Source organism: Furipterus horrens, unplaced genomic scaffold (genome assembly GCF_987537825.1).
Source record: "Furipterus horrens unplaced genomic scaffold, mFurHor1.1.pri manual_scaffold_3, whole genome shotgun sequence".
NCBI classification, from domain to species: domain Eukaryota; kingdom Metazoa; phylum Chordata; class Mammalia; order Chiroptera; family Furipteridae; genus Furipterus; species Furipterus horrens.
Window position 1 is genome coordinate 83658481 of NW_028327173.1, and position 15885 is coordinate 83674365.

Sequence of the window (15885 nt, forward strand, 5' to 3'; positions counted from 1 at the left end):
CTGCAACCCAGGCTATGTGCCCTGATGAGGAATCTAACTGGTGACCCTTTGGTTCACACGCCGCCACTCAATCCACTGAGCCACACCAGCCAGGGTCTCCCATAACCTTTTATCAGACTACATACGCTGAACTACAAGTATCACTCTTGATGGTAGTCATATCACCACTCTATTTTTTATATATGTATTTGACCCTTGAACAACACAAGTTTGAATTGCATGGGTCCACTTATATGCAGATCTTTTCAATAAATAACTGTACTGTTTTTGATTCCTGCTTGGCAATCCATGGACGCGGAGGGCTCACTGTATGCATTGTTCTATGTCACTTTATATAGGGGACTTGAGCACCCTTGGATTTTGGTATCTGCAGGGGTCCTGGAACCAATCCCCTGCAGATACTGAGGGACAACTTAAGTTTTTAGGGAGTCAACAGTTAAATGTGGATTTTCAGCTGCATGGGGAGTTGGCACACCTCACCCATGCGTTGTTCACAGGTCTGTTGTATATATAAAGAAGCAATTATAATTCTAGAAACAAATTAGGCAAGACTCAAAGATGCTTTTTTTTTTTTAGTTTTATTATTTTATTTTATTTATCTGTTTTTAGAGAGAGGGGAAAGGAGAAAGAGAGAGAGAGAAACATCACTGTGTGGTTGCCTCTCACGTACCCCCAACTGGGGACCTGGCATGCAACCTAGTCATGTGCCCTGACTCAAAGATGCTTTTAAAGAAAAATATATGCTGTTGAGGATGTCTGCTGCTGTGTTTTCACAACAGAGAAGATGGAAAGCCCCTAAGAGGTCAATCAAGTAAATCCTGATCTACACTAAGCAGTTAACAAAATCATGTGCAATATTTACCAAATATCACTGCGTGCACAAAGCAAGTGATAAAAGACTGTGTATAGCAGTACTTGATTTTTATTAGCTAGATGGACGGTGGTGGTCTCACAGAGGGAGGCTTATGAAAGCATTTTCTCCTTTGTGGTTTTCTATGCATTTAAATTTGGGGGTACTGAACTAAAGTGTTATTAATGTGCTGAATGGTTCCTTTAGGTAGAAATTTGCTCTTTTAAACCATAAACATCTGACTTGGCTGGATGCATACATTGATAGAGTAGTTTGACACAACCCAATGTTTAAGTTGGATTCTAACAAAACTCAGAACCACATGAGAGACATGCCACTATTCTGGAACAACAATCTTGAACTTGGAGTTGGGAAACAGAGGGTCTAATCGTGGCTCTACAGCAGAATTCCTGCTAGCCCTGGAAAACTCACTTATTTCTCTCAAACTTCAGTTGTTCGATTATAAAATAAGTGAATATTCTTCCCAATGTCTATCTCCATTTCAGCTTACAAAAATGTACAGAGATCAGTAGACACTGTAAAAACATCAGAGACGATGTAAAAAGGCAGTCAATCAGCATCAGGTGGGATTACTAGCAAGGCTGGAGGAACAACCCTCTGAAATCTTCAGTCTCTGATACACCACAACCTTAAATCCAAGTGGTGTCCAATTCATGTGCTCATATGCAGGGAAGTGTAATCTATTAGATGCCCAATTTAATAACCATAGGTACATTCATTAAGTAGAACTTGAAAAATGAAAATACAAGGGTCATTTTAGGACAACATTCCTAAGCCAACTCTTCTTTTAAAAGTATTTCTCACAATACTTTACAGATTATTTTCTTTGCTTTTTTTATTTTTAAGAGAATAGCACAGATACACATGTTAATAGAAGAAATATTCTGGGTTTTCAGATCAATAACTGAAAGACAAAAAGTTTAGAGCTTTCACAAACTCATTATGAAGGCAACAGGGCACCTCTCTTTTATCTTTGCAAAGCTTTTGACATTGAGTCTAATTCACTTAGATGGGCAAATAATCTTGAATTAGTCACATAAATGTCAATGTACATATTTACAGATACACATGACTGAAGGCTCTTGGCACATGACTGGTGGGTGTATACTGAATATTTCTCGACACAAACACACAAACCCAGGCCATGGCTGCGTGTACCAAGACACACACGGAAACACCACGTCCCACAGAGCAACCTCACCACAGAGACGTACCCAGCTTCAGATAAAAAGAACAAGAGAAGAGATTATCCCTTGAAGGGAAGGGAGGGCTACATGCCTCCGGAGCTGTCTGGACTCACCTGTTAAGTGGTTGGCAATCCTGGCAGTGGGTTTGGGAGGCAGGGCAGGGGGTTGCTTGAGAAGGGGCAGCTGCTTCACTGGGGTCTCTTCATGGTCTCCAGAGAAAGCAGCAGGTTTTTTGGGGGGCAGTAGCAGGACTGGTTTGGCTGAAGGATCTTGGGACAGGAGAACTCCAGACTCACTGGCAGAGGGACTCTCTTCAGACACTGAGGGGACAACCACATGACACACAGGAGACATTACACAAATGCAGTGCAGGTGGGGCTGGCAGGAGCACACAGGACAGGGATGTGGGCTAGCGACACAACAGAGCACCAACTGTTCCAGGTTGCCATGTACACATGGAGAGTTAAAGAGAGGATGCCGGAAATCCAATAAAGCGCCATGGCTGGGGTGGGGCACAGTGGAGAGGCAGAGGCAGACAAGGCAGAGGTGGAAGGACCAAGAGGGAGAAAAAAGAAGGCGGATTTTCTCAAAACTATCCGAAGCTTCGTCACTTCAATCTCAGCATCTATAATACGAATTCCATGGGTGCTCTAAAATGTGACAGTCAACAGATGGCAGGTGTACTGGGTCAGGGATGAAGAGCCCCCCTGACCCAAACCAGCACCAAATGCCAGCACCTTTCTTTACGCCTGTTTGCCTTTTGCTAGGGAAGAAGAGAGCGGATTCTCGTTTTTAAAGCCCGCTGGAGCTCCTGCATCTTTGCTCCCATGTCTGGGACACCAGGTAATGAAGACATCCTAGAGGCTGACACCAGGAGGGCCACCCACATGCCTGGGGTGGCTGCTCCTCAGGTTTGGGAGCCACCTGAGCTGGGAGCAGCCTCCAGGGGGCGCCCTGCAGTTTCACAGGCACCCTCCAGCCCCTGCGGCTCCTATAAATCCTGGCAAGGTGAAGGATGCTCCAAGTCAGCATCTTTCAGTCTTGCCCCATCCTCTCTTCTCTTACTCGCCAGAATTATGGTTTTCTTGTTTCTATCCGCCCCATTTCCCTTTGCTCTGCACTGGGCCTGATTCTTCCTTTACCTCGTGGGAGAACCCGACTGGCTCCAGTGGAGAGCTGTACTGGGCTTGGCACAAGCCCTCCTTCAGTGCGGGTCTCCTGGCAGATGACACTGAAACCCTGCGACTTCACTGGAGTGACCGATCTCACTAAACCAGTCAAATCCATCTGATCCAGCGTTACAAGGAAGGTAGGATAAAACACACGGTTCACTGCTTTAGTTGGGAAACTCTCCCCAGCTTCAAGGGATGGGGGGATTTAGTCAGCTGCATCTCCTTCCTCCCATCACTGCTGCAATAAGAAAACCTGGAACTGATTCCTCTTCTTCCTCTCTAATCCGAGGAGCAGTATTCCTAGCAGCATCAAAGCCCTGCGATAACCCTCACGAGTACTAAATTCTCCCTCTGCTTTCAGGGACACTGTTATTAACAGTGTTGGGTACACAGATGCAGCAATGACTGCCCCAGCCCCAACATGAAGCCCGGGAACTGACTTTGTGAAACACCACCTCTGCCAACCTCCCACCTGAGCTCTGCTGATGGAGCCTTGGCACCTGGTGTGGAGAAAGGATGTGGCCACTCTGCCTGCCCCAGATATTCCAAGAGGTCCCTTCCCCCAGGCTTGTCTCCTAACAACAAAGACCAGTCCTTACTGGCTGTGGAGAGGGTCCCATCTTCAGGCTAAGGAGGACCACTCTGCAAACTTCCCGAGGGAATGAGGACCAGTCACACGGTTCGGACCAAAATGAGAGTGACAGTTTTATAGCATCAAAATCACCTGTTGTCAGGATACAAGTTAACCAGAAAATTGTAAACAATTTAATGGCCAATGAACACATTGAACATATATAGTAAATTGCTACAATTTGCTAAATTGATGCAACCATTAACTGGTGCACTGGGACCCGGATTAAAGGGCATGCCAGGGCCTTACGCATAGGTGAATTAGGTAGGCACCATATAGAAGTGTAGGATCCTTTAGGTTGAGCTTAACAGAAATGAGTGTTAGAAAACAAAAAAATGACATTTTAAATAATCACTATTACCAAAACAGGGTATATCTCTTTAAAGATATTGAAGTTATAAAAATATTTTGTAAAACTATAGAACAATAACTGTAAATATCCTCCATAGTTTTATATTCAGCATGTACTAGTTGGTCACTTTCATTCCTATTTCCAGGAGATTCTTATGGTCAGGGTGGTTCCCAACAGAACTCCCAGTCCAGTTGGGCCAAAGATCCCCAACGCCACATGCTGGGACTTGTGCTGCAACTCCACCAGGGCAGTACCTGTCCCATCCATGATGTCTGAAGGCTGGAGCACCTCGTATGAGCAGGGATCTCTGGGCATCGGGACCGGCTCCATTTCAGACAGGGCAGGCAGAGACAGCTGGCTGGCGCTCAGGGACTGTCCGTTTTCCAAGGAGTCATCCTCATTTGATATGGAGAGCTCCCCATCTGCCAGACAGAGAAGGAGCGTGCAGTTAGGCAATGCCTGTGCCCAGGGAAGGCGGACATTTATAGTCTGCTAACTGAGTGTGGATGGTTCTGAAAAATCCTGATCAAGGTCAGTACATCATGTCTACATGTGTTCTTTTGCTTAAAGTAATTTATTTTATTTTCAGAGATATGCCATCTAACCATCAGGGCTACAATTGCCAATGATCTTTAGCAAATTGCCAGTTTTCTCTCCACCTGTCTAACCCTAATCTACTATATTTTGTTTCTTCCTTTTTTTTAATGAACATGAATAAAAATTAATTTTTCTTTTTAATATTTGAAACTTGAAAATACCGAGCAGGCCTCAGAGACTGGGAAACCAGGATTAGGGATTCCTACTTCAGGGAATAAAGGGCTTCATATCATTCAATAGTGTCAGGAGCATGCTGCTTCACAGCCCTGGAAAAAAACTCATCCTGACTTCTCTTCACCTCTGCTCAAATCCCAGCGGAAAGGCTGCAGCAGCCCAAGAGCGCGGGGAAATGCCTGAATTGTCCCAGTGCTCACCAGGGATCCCTTGGCCAGGGGGCCAGCAGACTGATCTGGTTTAGAGTTTAGCAAAGCAAAGGGCAGCTAATTAACACCGTGAAGGAGGATCTAAAGCTCCTACACAATGGCCATTTGTCAAATCAAACTGCTGCCCACCCCCCACCAGTGTGATTTCATCCTGGCCCAGGGGAGTGCTAGATAACTAGACATTAAAGTCAAATTAATTTTTAAAGAGGACTGAAAGCTGTTCTAGTACAATGAGTAAATAACCAGATGAAAGACTGCACGTGAATCTTAGAAACACAGAAACTAGCAAAGCAATTACCTGCCTTAAAACAGGAAGGAAATCATTTACTTGTAGAAATGAAACAGCGAAATAATTCCAAGGTTAAACTTGGATAAATAATCCTTTCCTTTTTCTCAACTCCTCCCAAGGCTTTAGTTTTATCCACAATGATATGTGGTGAGAAAGGACCCTCTGCCTGTCCCCATACCCCCAATTAGAAATGGCTCAATAAAATTTATGTTCAACAGAGTAACCTACAAACTAACAGGCTTTATATAGCATGTGGTTCAAGGACATAGGATATTTGACCTGAATATTCTATAAACATAGAAAAAATATAACGGATGAATAGCAAAAAAAAATCATCTGAAGCAGATAATACAAAGCACAGACACTTGAAGAGTGTGTACATGTTTTCTTCCTTTTTTCATTTGGCCTTTTTGTATGCCCCAGATGGCAGCAGTAGTACAACTGTGACTAGCAATGATTACTCCTCACTAATGAGAGAAGAGGAGTAGTGCAGAGTACACCGCTGAACAGTCTTTAGGATGGGCGGGACTGCAGTAGGGGGGTTACTGCATCAACATCCCATAATGTATGGTCTCCATTTCTCTTAACATGCTTTAATGTAGCAGGTTCAAATGGACACCGTGGGAAGTAGCGCTGATCAGAGTTCCCAGTTGGTGGAATAATGATGCAGCTGCCATTCAGTTTAATACACCTCTCAGAAACCACGTTCATTTTTGATGTTACAAGAGCAATAAAGGTCCTGGATAAGACAATCAGAGGAGGAGGGGTGTCGGTGCTGTTGCCAAATTCTGCTTCCTTGGGGCAAAGATGCAATGGAATGATTGCTGTACATTTTCACAGAATTAGTACTTTAGGCTTGGTGCAACCTGGTTTCACCAAGGCAGTTGGCTTAGTGCCAGAGGTTATGCTAGTAACAGAGTAGCAATACTACTCGTTCCTTTTGGGACTATTTACCTCTCAAAAAATTTAGATCCCTATGAATTAAAGATCCAAACCACTTTGGAGAGGAAACAAACAACCTTTGGAATTCCATGGTCATAATTCCTAAATATACATTTCCACTGGAAAAGAAAAACAAAACAAACAAACAAACAAAAAACGGAAAGGAAAAGAAGACGACATGAATCATATCACCACCTTAACAGATAGTTTCTTTTTCTGTACACATTTCTCACAGCTGCAGTCTTACTGTGTATCATATTTTGTGTCTTTTTTTTTTACTTTTATAGCATTATAACTTACAATATTGATCGGTAAATATTCTGATGTTTATCTAGCCATCTCCCTATGGTTGGTCACTAAGGGATTTCAAATGTTTTATGCTATTATGAAAAAAAAGTTCTACTATCTTCTTGTATAAAATCTGCAATTAGAATCCCCCACCTTTAGAAGAGATTCCAACAAATGAAATTTATGTGTGTTAATAATTTAGTGTCTAGTGACACATACCTGGATTTTGTGAAATTGTCTTTCTAAAGGTTTTTTTTTTTCTGTCCATACAGCAGCAATGTACAGATTGCACTAATTTCTTAGCTTTTGGTCATTTCTTCAACATTAACATTGACTATCTCTATCTACATACATATATATTACATATATACATAGCTAGTAGAAATAAAACAATTCGACAATACAAAAATTCATTATTAATATCATTTATGACCAAGATTGACAGGGACAAAGGTAAAAAATATTTTATTTGGGTTCTTATAACACAGACGTAGAATGATGCTGTCATTGTTAAGTAATTGTTATTTAAAAATTATGACATTTTCAAACATACATAAGAGTAGAAACATTAATGTAATGTACCTCATGTACTCGTCATCAAGCCAAGGAAGCAGCTGGGAATTCCTAATGCTTGGTAATCCCAAGACTATTAAGGGTCTCCATTTTTTACTATTTACCAGCATTGTGTATCAGCACTTTTATCAGCATTATTTTAATAGCATTATTAGAAAAACACATTTTTACAGGAAAAATTTAACTCTTCTAATTGAGTCTTCTCGATTATTTGTACCTTCATCTATCTATATCATCACCATCTTTTATATACGATCTTCTAAAATTATCTGTAATAAGGATTTTCAAAATGGCCCACAATGACCTCCAACCATAAGATGTGTCCTACCGGAATTGGTAAAGTACAAGGAGGAAGGGACAAGGCAGGGAAGAGAACAGATGGGTTGAGGCAGTTAAAACACAGATTTCTGGGTCCCATCCCCAGAGTTTCTGATCCAGTAGGTTTGAGGTGGGACCAAGAGTCTGCATGTCTAACAAATTCTTGGGTGATACTAAAGCTGCTTTTGCTGGTTGAGAACCATTGGCTTGGCAAGGCAAGAGAACCTAGAAATGCTATTTATCTGGTTACCATCGAACAGAGATGGTTGGTTTAAACCTCAGAGAGGACAAGACAGCAGGAGGATGTATTGTCTAATGATGGATCATGAATAAAAACTTGTTACAAAGGACAACGAGACTGAGGAGAGTAGTAGGGTACAGAGCAGAAGTAAAATATGAGTCAGATGCAGATGTACCTAACAAGGTAAAATCAGATCACAGAAGTGGTAGAGAAAATAATGCAGAAGTGGATCTAAGATATAGAACTAGAACTGGCCATGGACGTTGTGCCAGCCTGATTCTCCTCTTTTTGTGTGGCATAACAAATGAAGACATTGGTAGAGTCAAGTTAATGCCAAATCAAGGAGAATGAAGGGAAAAGTGAGACTGAATTAATTCACTCAACTGATAAACACCCGTTGAGAGCCTATAATTAACAACATGCATCACATAATTGCCAACCCTCACAACAGCCGTTTGAAGTAGGCAGATGTCTTCTATTAGCTCCAGTGACAATTGTAGAAACTACTGACCAGTCCGCTGCATCCAGAACCTTGGAGCTTCACCATACCCTGCCCCTCCTCTCCTCCCTTAAGCTGGGCAGGCACTGTGCCAAATGCTAAGGAGAAAACAGATATGCCTTGGGGAAGAGAGTGGGGCAAGATGTGGTTAAGAAATGCAGAAAAGCAGATACAGAGAGGAATTAGTGTGAGCCAGCTGGTGTGGGCAGGGGCAAAGGAGCCAGAGTGAGAAGTGGATGAAAAAAGAAAAAGGGGTGAAGGAAGACAGAAAGACATGGGCTCAAACTAGCTGGAGACCACATATTAGGAGAGGATCTAGTCTTGCGCTGAATTTTTAAAATACTCTAAAAGTATGATTTATGCAAAAGTTATGTTCCAGAAGATTGGTCTATAAGACTCATTTGATTTTTGTTTGTTTGTTTGTTTGCTTAGCAATTGCATCCATCTATAACTGGATGTCACTCTTGTGACTATATTCCAAGTGAGTTTTAAAAACAATTGTTTTGTTATTGTCATTTATTTTGCTTTAGGAATACTCTAGTTTTAGGGTGATTGACATCAACTTCTGATCAATTAAGTTTTCTCAAAACTTAAGGTAACTAAACTTTTATTTTTTAAATATGGACGAATGCCACCATAAAGAATGGGCAACTAGAATTCTTTCAGGTTCTTATGGATACCTAGGTAAGAACAGTTTCTACTTTTTAAAAATTGTATGAAAGATGAAGATTTTGTTCTGAGTGGGCTCGGGTTCATGATAGTTTGAAGGTTAAGATAAAAAGGATTAATTTTAATTCTGAAAAACAAAAATATATATCGTAAACTTAAGCTTACCACTGAATCTCATTTTCTAGGATATGCATTTGGTTTATACTTTAAAAATACCTATGCTTAAAAATGTATTTCTAGTTGGACATGACCTCCTTACTTAATAAATAATAGTTGACTGTGAGTATAAAGAATTGCTTTATACCTACATATTGAACCATTACTACAATAATTGCCCTGGCTGGTTTAGCTCAGTGGATTGAGCGTCGGCCTGCGAGCTAAGTGTCGCTGGTTCGATCTTCCAGTCAGGGTACATCAGAGAAGGAAAACTCTGACTCCAAAAAACCTCCGCTGCCTTGCGGCATACCTCTTCAGGGGAAAGGCTAAGGGAGTAAACCCCGACAGAAAATCCGGAGCCGGAGTCCCTAAGGCGGTTTGACGTTGTAGTCAACACCGGCAACTCCTGCGGCGCACCTGAAGCCAAGCTGTATCGACTCCGTCTTTCCCTTGGACCCTTCAGCTGCGAAGAGAGGGGGGGTCTGCTGCATGGGCAACAGCAGACCCTCCATATTACCCTGCCCAGGCTCTGTAGCTTCAGCGTCATCACAAGATGTCGATTCAACACGGGAGGAGACAGATACCATGTCACTCCCAAGTCGGACTGCACAGCCATTCTCGGCGGTGCAGATAGACTCTTAAGAAGCTACACCATCGTCTCTCGAGACGGACGGCTGCCGACGACTACAATAATTTCTCAAAGATAAAAAAACTAAAAATAAAACTTAAAAACTACAATAAATAGTATACATAAATGTAAATAAATGTGTGTATTTAGCACACACACATGCACACATACAGTTATTTTTCAGGTTGTATTAGAAAAAAACAAGATGGATGTTTTGACTTACTCATAAAACTTTTTGATTTTTAATTTGCAAAATAAGGCAACAAAAGAAAAATACCATATGATGTCAACTGATACAGGAGATTAATGAACAACACAAACAAATGAACAAAACTGAACAAGGAACAGAGTAACAGTTATCAGGGGGGAGGGGTGAGAGGGAAGGGGGTTAAGTAGGGGAAGGGTTTAGTAAAGGAACTAGTATAAATAACCCATGGACATGGACAACAGGGTGGGGATTGACTTTGGGGGAAGGGGTGGGCTGGGTGGGTGGGAGCAATGAGGGAAAACGTGGGACAACTGTAATAGAAAAACAATAAAAATAAAATTTTAAAAATTGCAAAATAAAATGCTAAACACCAAATAAAAAAGAACCCAGAACAATGGGGAAATATGAGCTAAACATAGCTCTAAAAGAGTAATTATTCCAAGTATGAAGAGTATTTGTACAAATGAATAAAAATCAAGTCCCAGGTGCCACTTGTCAAGTGCACAGCCTTGATAGGAATGAAAGAAATGTAAATGAAGTGACCGTGCGGGTGACGGAGATAACAGAAAAAAGTGTTTGAGATAATGTCAAGTACAAAAGCAGGAATGGAGAACAATATGTACATGCAGGTTATAAAAACATCAAAATGGAGTGTGTATGCAAGCTGGCAAAGTTATGAAGTAAATTTGGCAAGATTTAAGTTGGGCTTAATGATTGTTAATTTTTTTTCTGCAAAAATGCTTATGTTTATAAAAAATAAAAAATGAAATCTGCATGCTGCTTTAAGTTAAAAAAAAAGTTGTTGTTAGGGGAAAACCTCTTTCTCACTCCTCTGGTTTCTTGAGGAGGCATTTTCCTAAGCCTTCTCTATTTTTGCCTAGCTCCCTCCTGCTCTCCACAGTTACCCTATCTATTGCTGGGGTGCAACCACTAGTCCCTGTTTCTCCACTGGGTGGAGATAATCCAAACCATAAGCACAGCAGGCGTTGTCTGCATTCTTCCCTCACCACCTGGGACTAGTGTTGATTCTGGACTCATACTTTCCCTCTTGGTGGGCTGATTTTGAGATCTAGGCTTGCGGGGAGGGCAGAAGCGGAGAACTATCGGCCCATCACTGACCTCCTCCAGACTAGCCTTTATCAGTAATAAAGGTGACATCCTACAATTTAATCTCCTATTTGTCTTCTCTCTAAAATGGTTCAGAAACTCCGAGAGGGAATAAGAGTGTTAATATTGGCCACTCAAATCCTTAACAGCCTGGGGACTCAAGGACAGAGAATGCTTTTCTATCTCAGGTAAAAAGAAATGGAAGGAGCCAGTGAGGGGTGATAGAAAGGATGCTGTTATAAACCACGCTCTCCTGGCGGCACGTGCCTCAGTAAACGGAGGTGCGCTGCTGAGCGCCCCTAACTCATTCTCAGGAGAGCTGGGCGGGAAGGGAGAAGCAGCAGGTGCAGTGAACAAAGCCACACCTTGAACACAGGAAGAGCTGTCTTCTTGTTTTTGTCGTCACTAGCTTACAATGAGTCACTAGGCCCTCAGTTTCTGCCCCTTGAAAACAAAAGGACTGTGCTAGATGAGGCCCAACTATCGTCCTTCCATATCAATGTATTATCTGTATGACAGTTGGAGGAACTAAGAAGAATAAGTCCCTTTCCCCACCAAAATTGTTTGCAATTAATCCTGAAATAATAGATAAGCTAAAATAGTAAGTCATTTTTCATTTAGGTTTTCTTTTTATTGTATGATTTACTCTTTGGGCATATTACATCAAGAACTAGGAAGCACATTGATGGATTTTAGGTTTATTGTGAACTAAATAAAATTTTATATATATATTTTAAAAACTGGTAAGTAAAGTTTTAGTCTAGAGCTAGTGCCTTGTGCTCTACATGAAAGGCCTCTACACAGTAGAAAGACAGGAAGAAAGAGAGGAAAGGTGAAGAGATGGTGAAAGAAACATTTATGGAGAATTTAAAGCATCTTCAGTGTAAAGCACTATGCTGGACATTTTATATATAACAATAACAATAGCAACACCTTAAATAATATCTGGGGAATTTATTATGTGCCAGACTTCTGCTCATTATGTATATGTATTATATGTACTATATATATATATATATATATAGTATTATATATGTTTATATATATTTATAACAATACAATGAAATTGTTACCAAAATAATCCTCATTGTACAAAGAAAAGTGAACACTAGATGGTTTAAGTAATTTGTGTAACATCATGTAGATGGTAGGTACTGAGCTATTATGTGGTAGAAGGAGTGTGTGTATGAGCTTATTTAAAATGACATTTTGAAATTTTAATTGCTTAAGGATGGTAAAAGAACCACATAGCAATTCTTTATAATTAAAACTTAGCTGTCACAATTAAAACTCAAGTTCTGTTAGTGTTAGTACTTGTGGAGAAGAATAAACGACACCATGAAATGATGGCTACATTTATGACTTCATTGTAAAGAAATTACGTAACTGAAGTGTCATGTGATAATGTGGGGCTGAAAACATTAGGAAGTGTTAGCTTAACTGCATCTCTGTTGCTAATATGTACAAATGTGTAGAATGTACATATGCACACTTCTGAAAATTCAAACACATTTTGATTTACCGATGATACCAATGGCTATGCAGTTAACACTTGATCAGTGTGGGGGTTGGGGCACTGACCCCCGTGCAGTTGAAATCCACGTTTAACTTTTGACTACCCCAAGCTTAACTATTAATAGTCTACTGTTGATCAGAAGCCTTACTGATATGAGAAATAGTCAATTAACATATAATTTTTATTTTTAAAAAATTATTTTTTAAATTTACTGATTCCAGAGACAGAAGGAAGGGATGCAGGGAGGGAGATGGGGGGCGGGGCAGAGAGAGTGAGCAAGCGAGCGAGAGAGAAACATTGATGTGGGAAGCAATAATCAGTTGGCCTCCTTTATGCACCTGGACTAGGGACTGAACCTGCAACCCATGACCTTTTGGTTTATGGGACAATGCTCCAACCAACTGAGCCACACCAGCAAGGGCAACAGATATTTTGTATGTTATATGTATTAAATACTGTATTCTTACAATAAAGTAAGCTAGAGAAAATGTTAAGAAAATTGTAAGAGTATGAACCCATGCAGTTCAAACCCGTGTTGTTCAAGGGTCAACTGTAATAAAGTAAAATAAAAAAGTGACGCCACCTATGTTAAAGCAAGTAATTATCTTTGTAAAGACATGTCAGAAGAGTCTAATGCAAACATTTGCTCATTGTTTTTGCCTGTGAGGCAAGAGCGATATTCAGCCGGTCCCATGCTGTCACTTTACGTCCCAGGAAATGCTCCTGCCCAATGAGCACACCGTTGCGCGTAACCCCAAAGAGCTGAGGGTATTTCTGGAAGACGTTGACTCTGGTGGTGGTGGTCCTAATTTAAGGGAGCCATGAAATAGAGACTTCATCCATATTTTGGGCATTGATATATACTTTTCCCACCAGAGTAGGAAAAAAATCCACCCATTAAGGAGTATAGCCATTATTTTGTAACTCACAAAGGTGTCATTTTAGCAACGATACACAGTCATGTACTGCTTGACAATGGCAATATGCTCCGAGAAATGCATTTTGGGGCAATTTCATCATTGTGTGAACATGATAGAGTGCATTCACACAAGCCTAGATGGTAGAGCCTACTACACAGCTAGGCTGCATCGTATGGCCTGTTGTTCCTGGGCTACCAGCCTGAACAGGGTGTTACTGTACTGAATACTGCAGGCAATTGTAACACAGTCTAAGTATTTGTGTATTTAACATATCTAAATATAGAAAAGGCACAGTAAAATATGGTACCAAAGATAAAAATGGTACACCTATATAGGGCATTTACCATGAATGCAGCTTGCAGGATTAGAAGTTGCTCTGGGTGAGTCAGTATGAGTGAATGTGACGGCCTAGAACATCACTATATGATACTGTAGACTTTATAAACACTGTACACTTAGGTTACACTAAATTTATAAAACAACACAAGATTAAATCATGCAAAAGAGAAAATGGTGCAATCAAGAGATGTGGTATACATGACATGTAGAGGCTGCTGCCAACATAACCCGGCATACTGTTTTACAGCAATCTTTCTTTTTATAAGTAGAAAGAGTACACACTAAAAAACTGATAAAAACACAGCTTAGTAAATACATAAACCAGTAACATACTCGTTTATTACCATTGTCAAGTTCTGTGTGCTCTACTTTTATATGACTGGCAGCGGCAGCAGGTCTGTTCACACCAGCATCACCAGACACGTGAGTACTGCATTGAGCTACAATATTACTAGGCAATAGGAATTTTCCAGCTCCATTAAATTCTTATGAAACCACTGTTGTATGTGTGGTTCCTCATTGACCCAAACATCAGTTAAATGACATGTGGCTGTATTGAGACCAAAAGCAAAGCTGCAGTCAGGGTCTTGGGAATGGAGCGCTCAGTGCCCCCTGGGCCAGCTGTGAATGTGGCTTCCTTAACACCTTTCCCCTGCGCTCCGGATAATCAGCAGAGGTCACTGAATTGGTTCTTGACTGCTCTGGAGAAGGCACAGGATGAACACACAATACTGTGCTGCTTTAAAGAAGAAGGAAAAACAATGTGGGAGAAATGTATACAGGGTGGGCAAAGGTAGGATTACAGTTGTATGTGAAACAGAGTTTATTTTTGTATTATTACTTATGCATTAATGATTGTATTATTAATTATTATTATTAACCTGTTTTTCCCCACCCTTCTATGTGGTCCATTTTGACCCAAACATTGTTATGTGACACATGACTGTACAGAGCTTTGTAAAAGCTTCTGTTAATCCCAGGAACATTTTAAATCTTTGCAATTAAAGCCACTAGTAGTTCTCATAGCCAGTAAAATGATGTGCCAAGCAATAGTTAGCTAAGAAATAATTTATCTAAGGATTTTATTAAAAGAGTAAAGAGCCAGATTGGTGTGGCTCAGTGGGTTGGGCATCATACCACAAAAGGAAAGGTTGCAGGTTCAATTCCTGATCAGGGCACATGCCTGGGTTGTGCACCAGGTTCCCAGTTGGGGGCATGCACGAGGCAACCCAGTGATGTTTCTCACATTGATGTTTTTCTCCCTCTCTCTCCCTTCCTTCCCCTCTAAAAATAAATAAATAGAACATAAAATAAAAAGATTGAAGAGCTTTCAACCTAGAAGTTGAAAATGGCTCCCTGGTATTTGTTGACTTTTGTCAAAGTTACTTTCTTCATTTTGCCTGGGTTCAGGGCGTTGATGTAATTAAACCAAATAATGCTACTGATGTTATTTTGTAGGATTTTAAACATACACATTAAGCAAAACTTTCATATTAAATACTGCTTATTTACTAATTAATGTATGTGATGCTCAAGCACTTAAAAAAACTTGAATTTAAAGTCTTTTTTGCAAGAACAAATAAGACTTTTTTGCTCTTCTGGTACACTGTCTTCCTCAGTGAGGGAAAGTCACTGAGAGGGAGGGAGGAAAGGAGGGAGGGAGGGGGAGAGAGAGAGAGACAGAGGGAGATAGAGAATAAATGAGATTTGTGCACCACCAGGATTTAAGGTAGACACTATAGGATTCTGTAGAATCAGAGAACCTATGCTTTCAGAACCCACATTTTAAGAGAATCTTCCAGTTTATTTTTTAATCACTATTTGCAGCCAGAAGTCTTCGGATTATTCTGACCAGCTTAGACACAGGAGCAATTTTGCATGAGCCATGAGTTTTCTCACTGTCTGATATAGGCATCTTTGTGACTCTCAGACTCCTTTTGAATCTATCTTGAAAATTAAACCTCAGAATTTAATTGATTTCATGATAATATGGATGATT

At 40.6% G+C, this 15885-nt stretch overlaps 1 protein-coding gene across 5 annotated transcripts in view; it reads right to left on the bottom strand.

The window, feature by feature from the left end:
- Positions 1-15885, bottom strand: part of PHACTR1 (phosphatase and actin regulator 1) — a 551412-nt gene that overhangs the window by 85265 nt on the left and 450262 nt on the right. For 4 of the 5 annotated variants that reach the window (XM_090269807.1, XM_090269811.1, XM_090269810.1 and 1 more), the window contains 2 exons: positions 4468-4635; positions 2172-2378 (listed from right to left, as the gene is read on the bottom strand). In XM_090269807.1, coding sequence (XP_090125933.1) covers positions 2172-2378; positions 4468-4635 — 375 coding nt within the window. The remainder of the gene's footprint in view (positions 1-2171; positions 2379-4467; positions 4636-15885) is intronic. The other variant, XM_090269809.1, reaches the window with a different exon arrangement.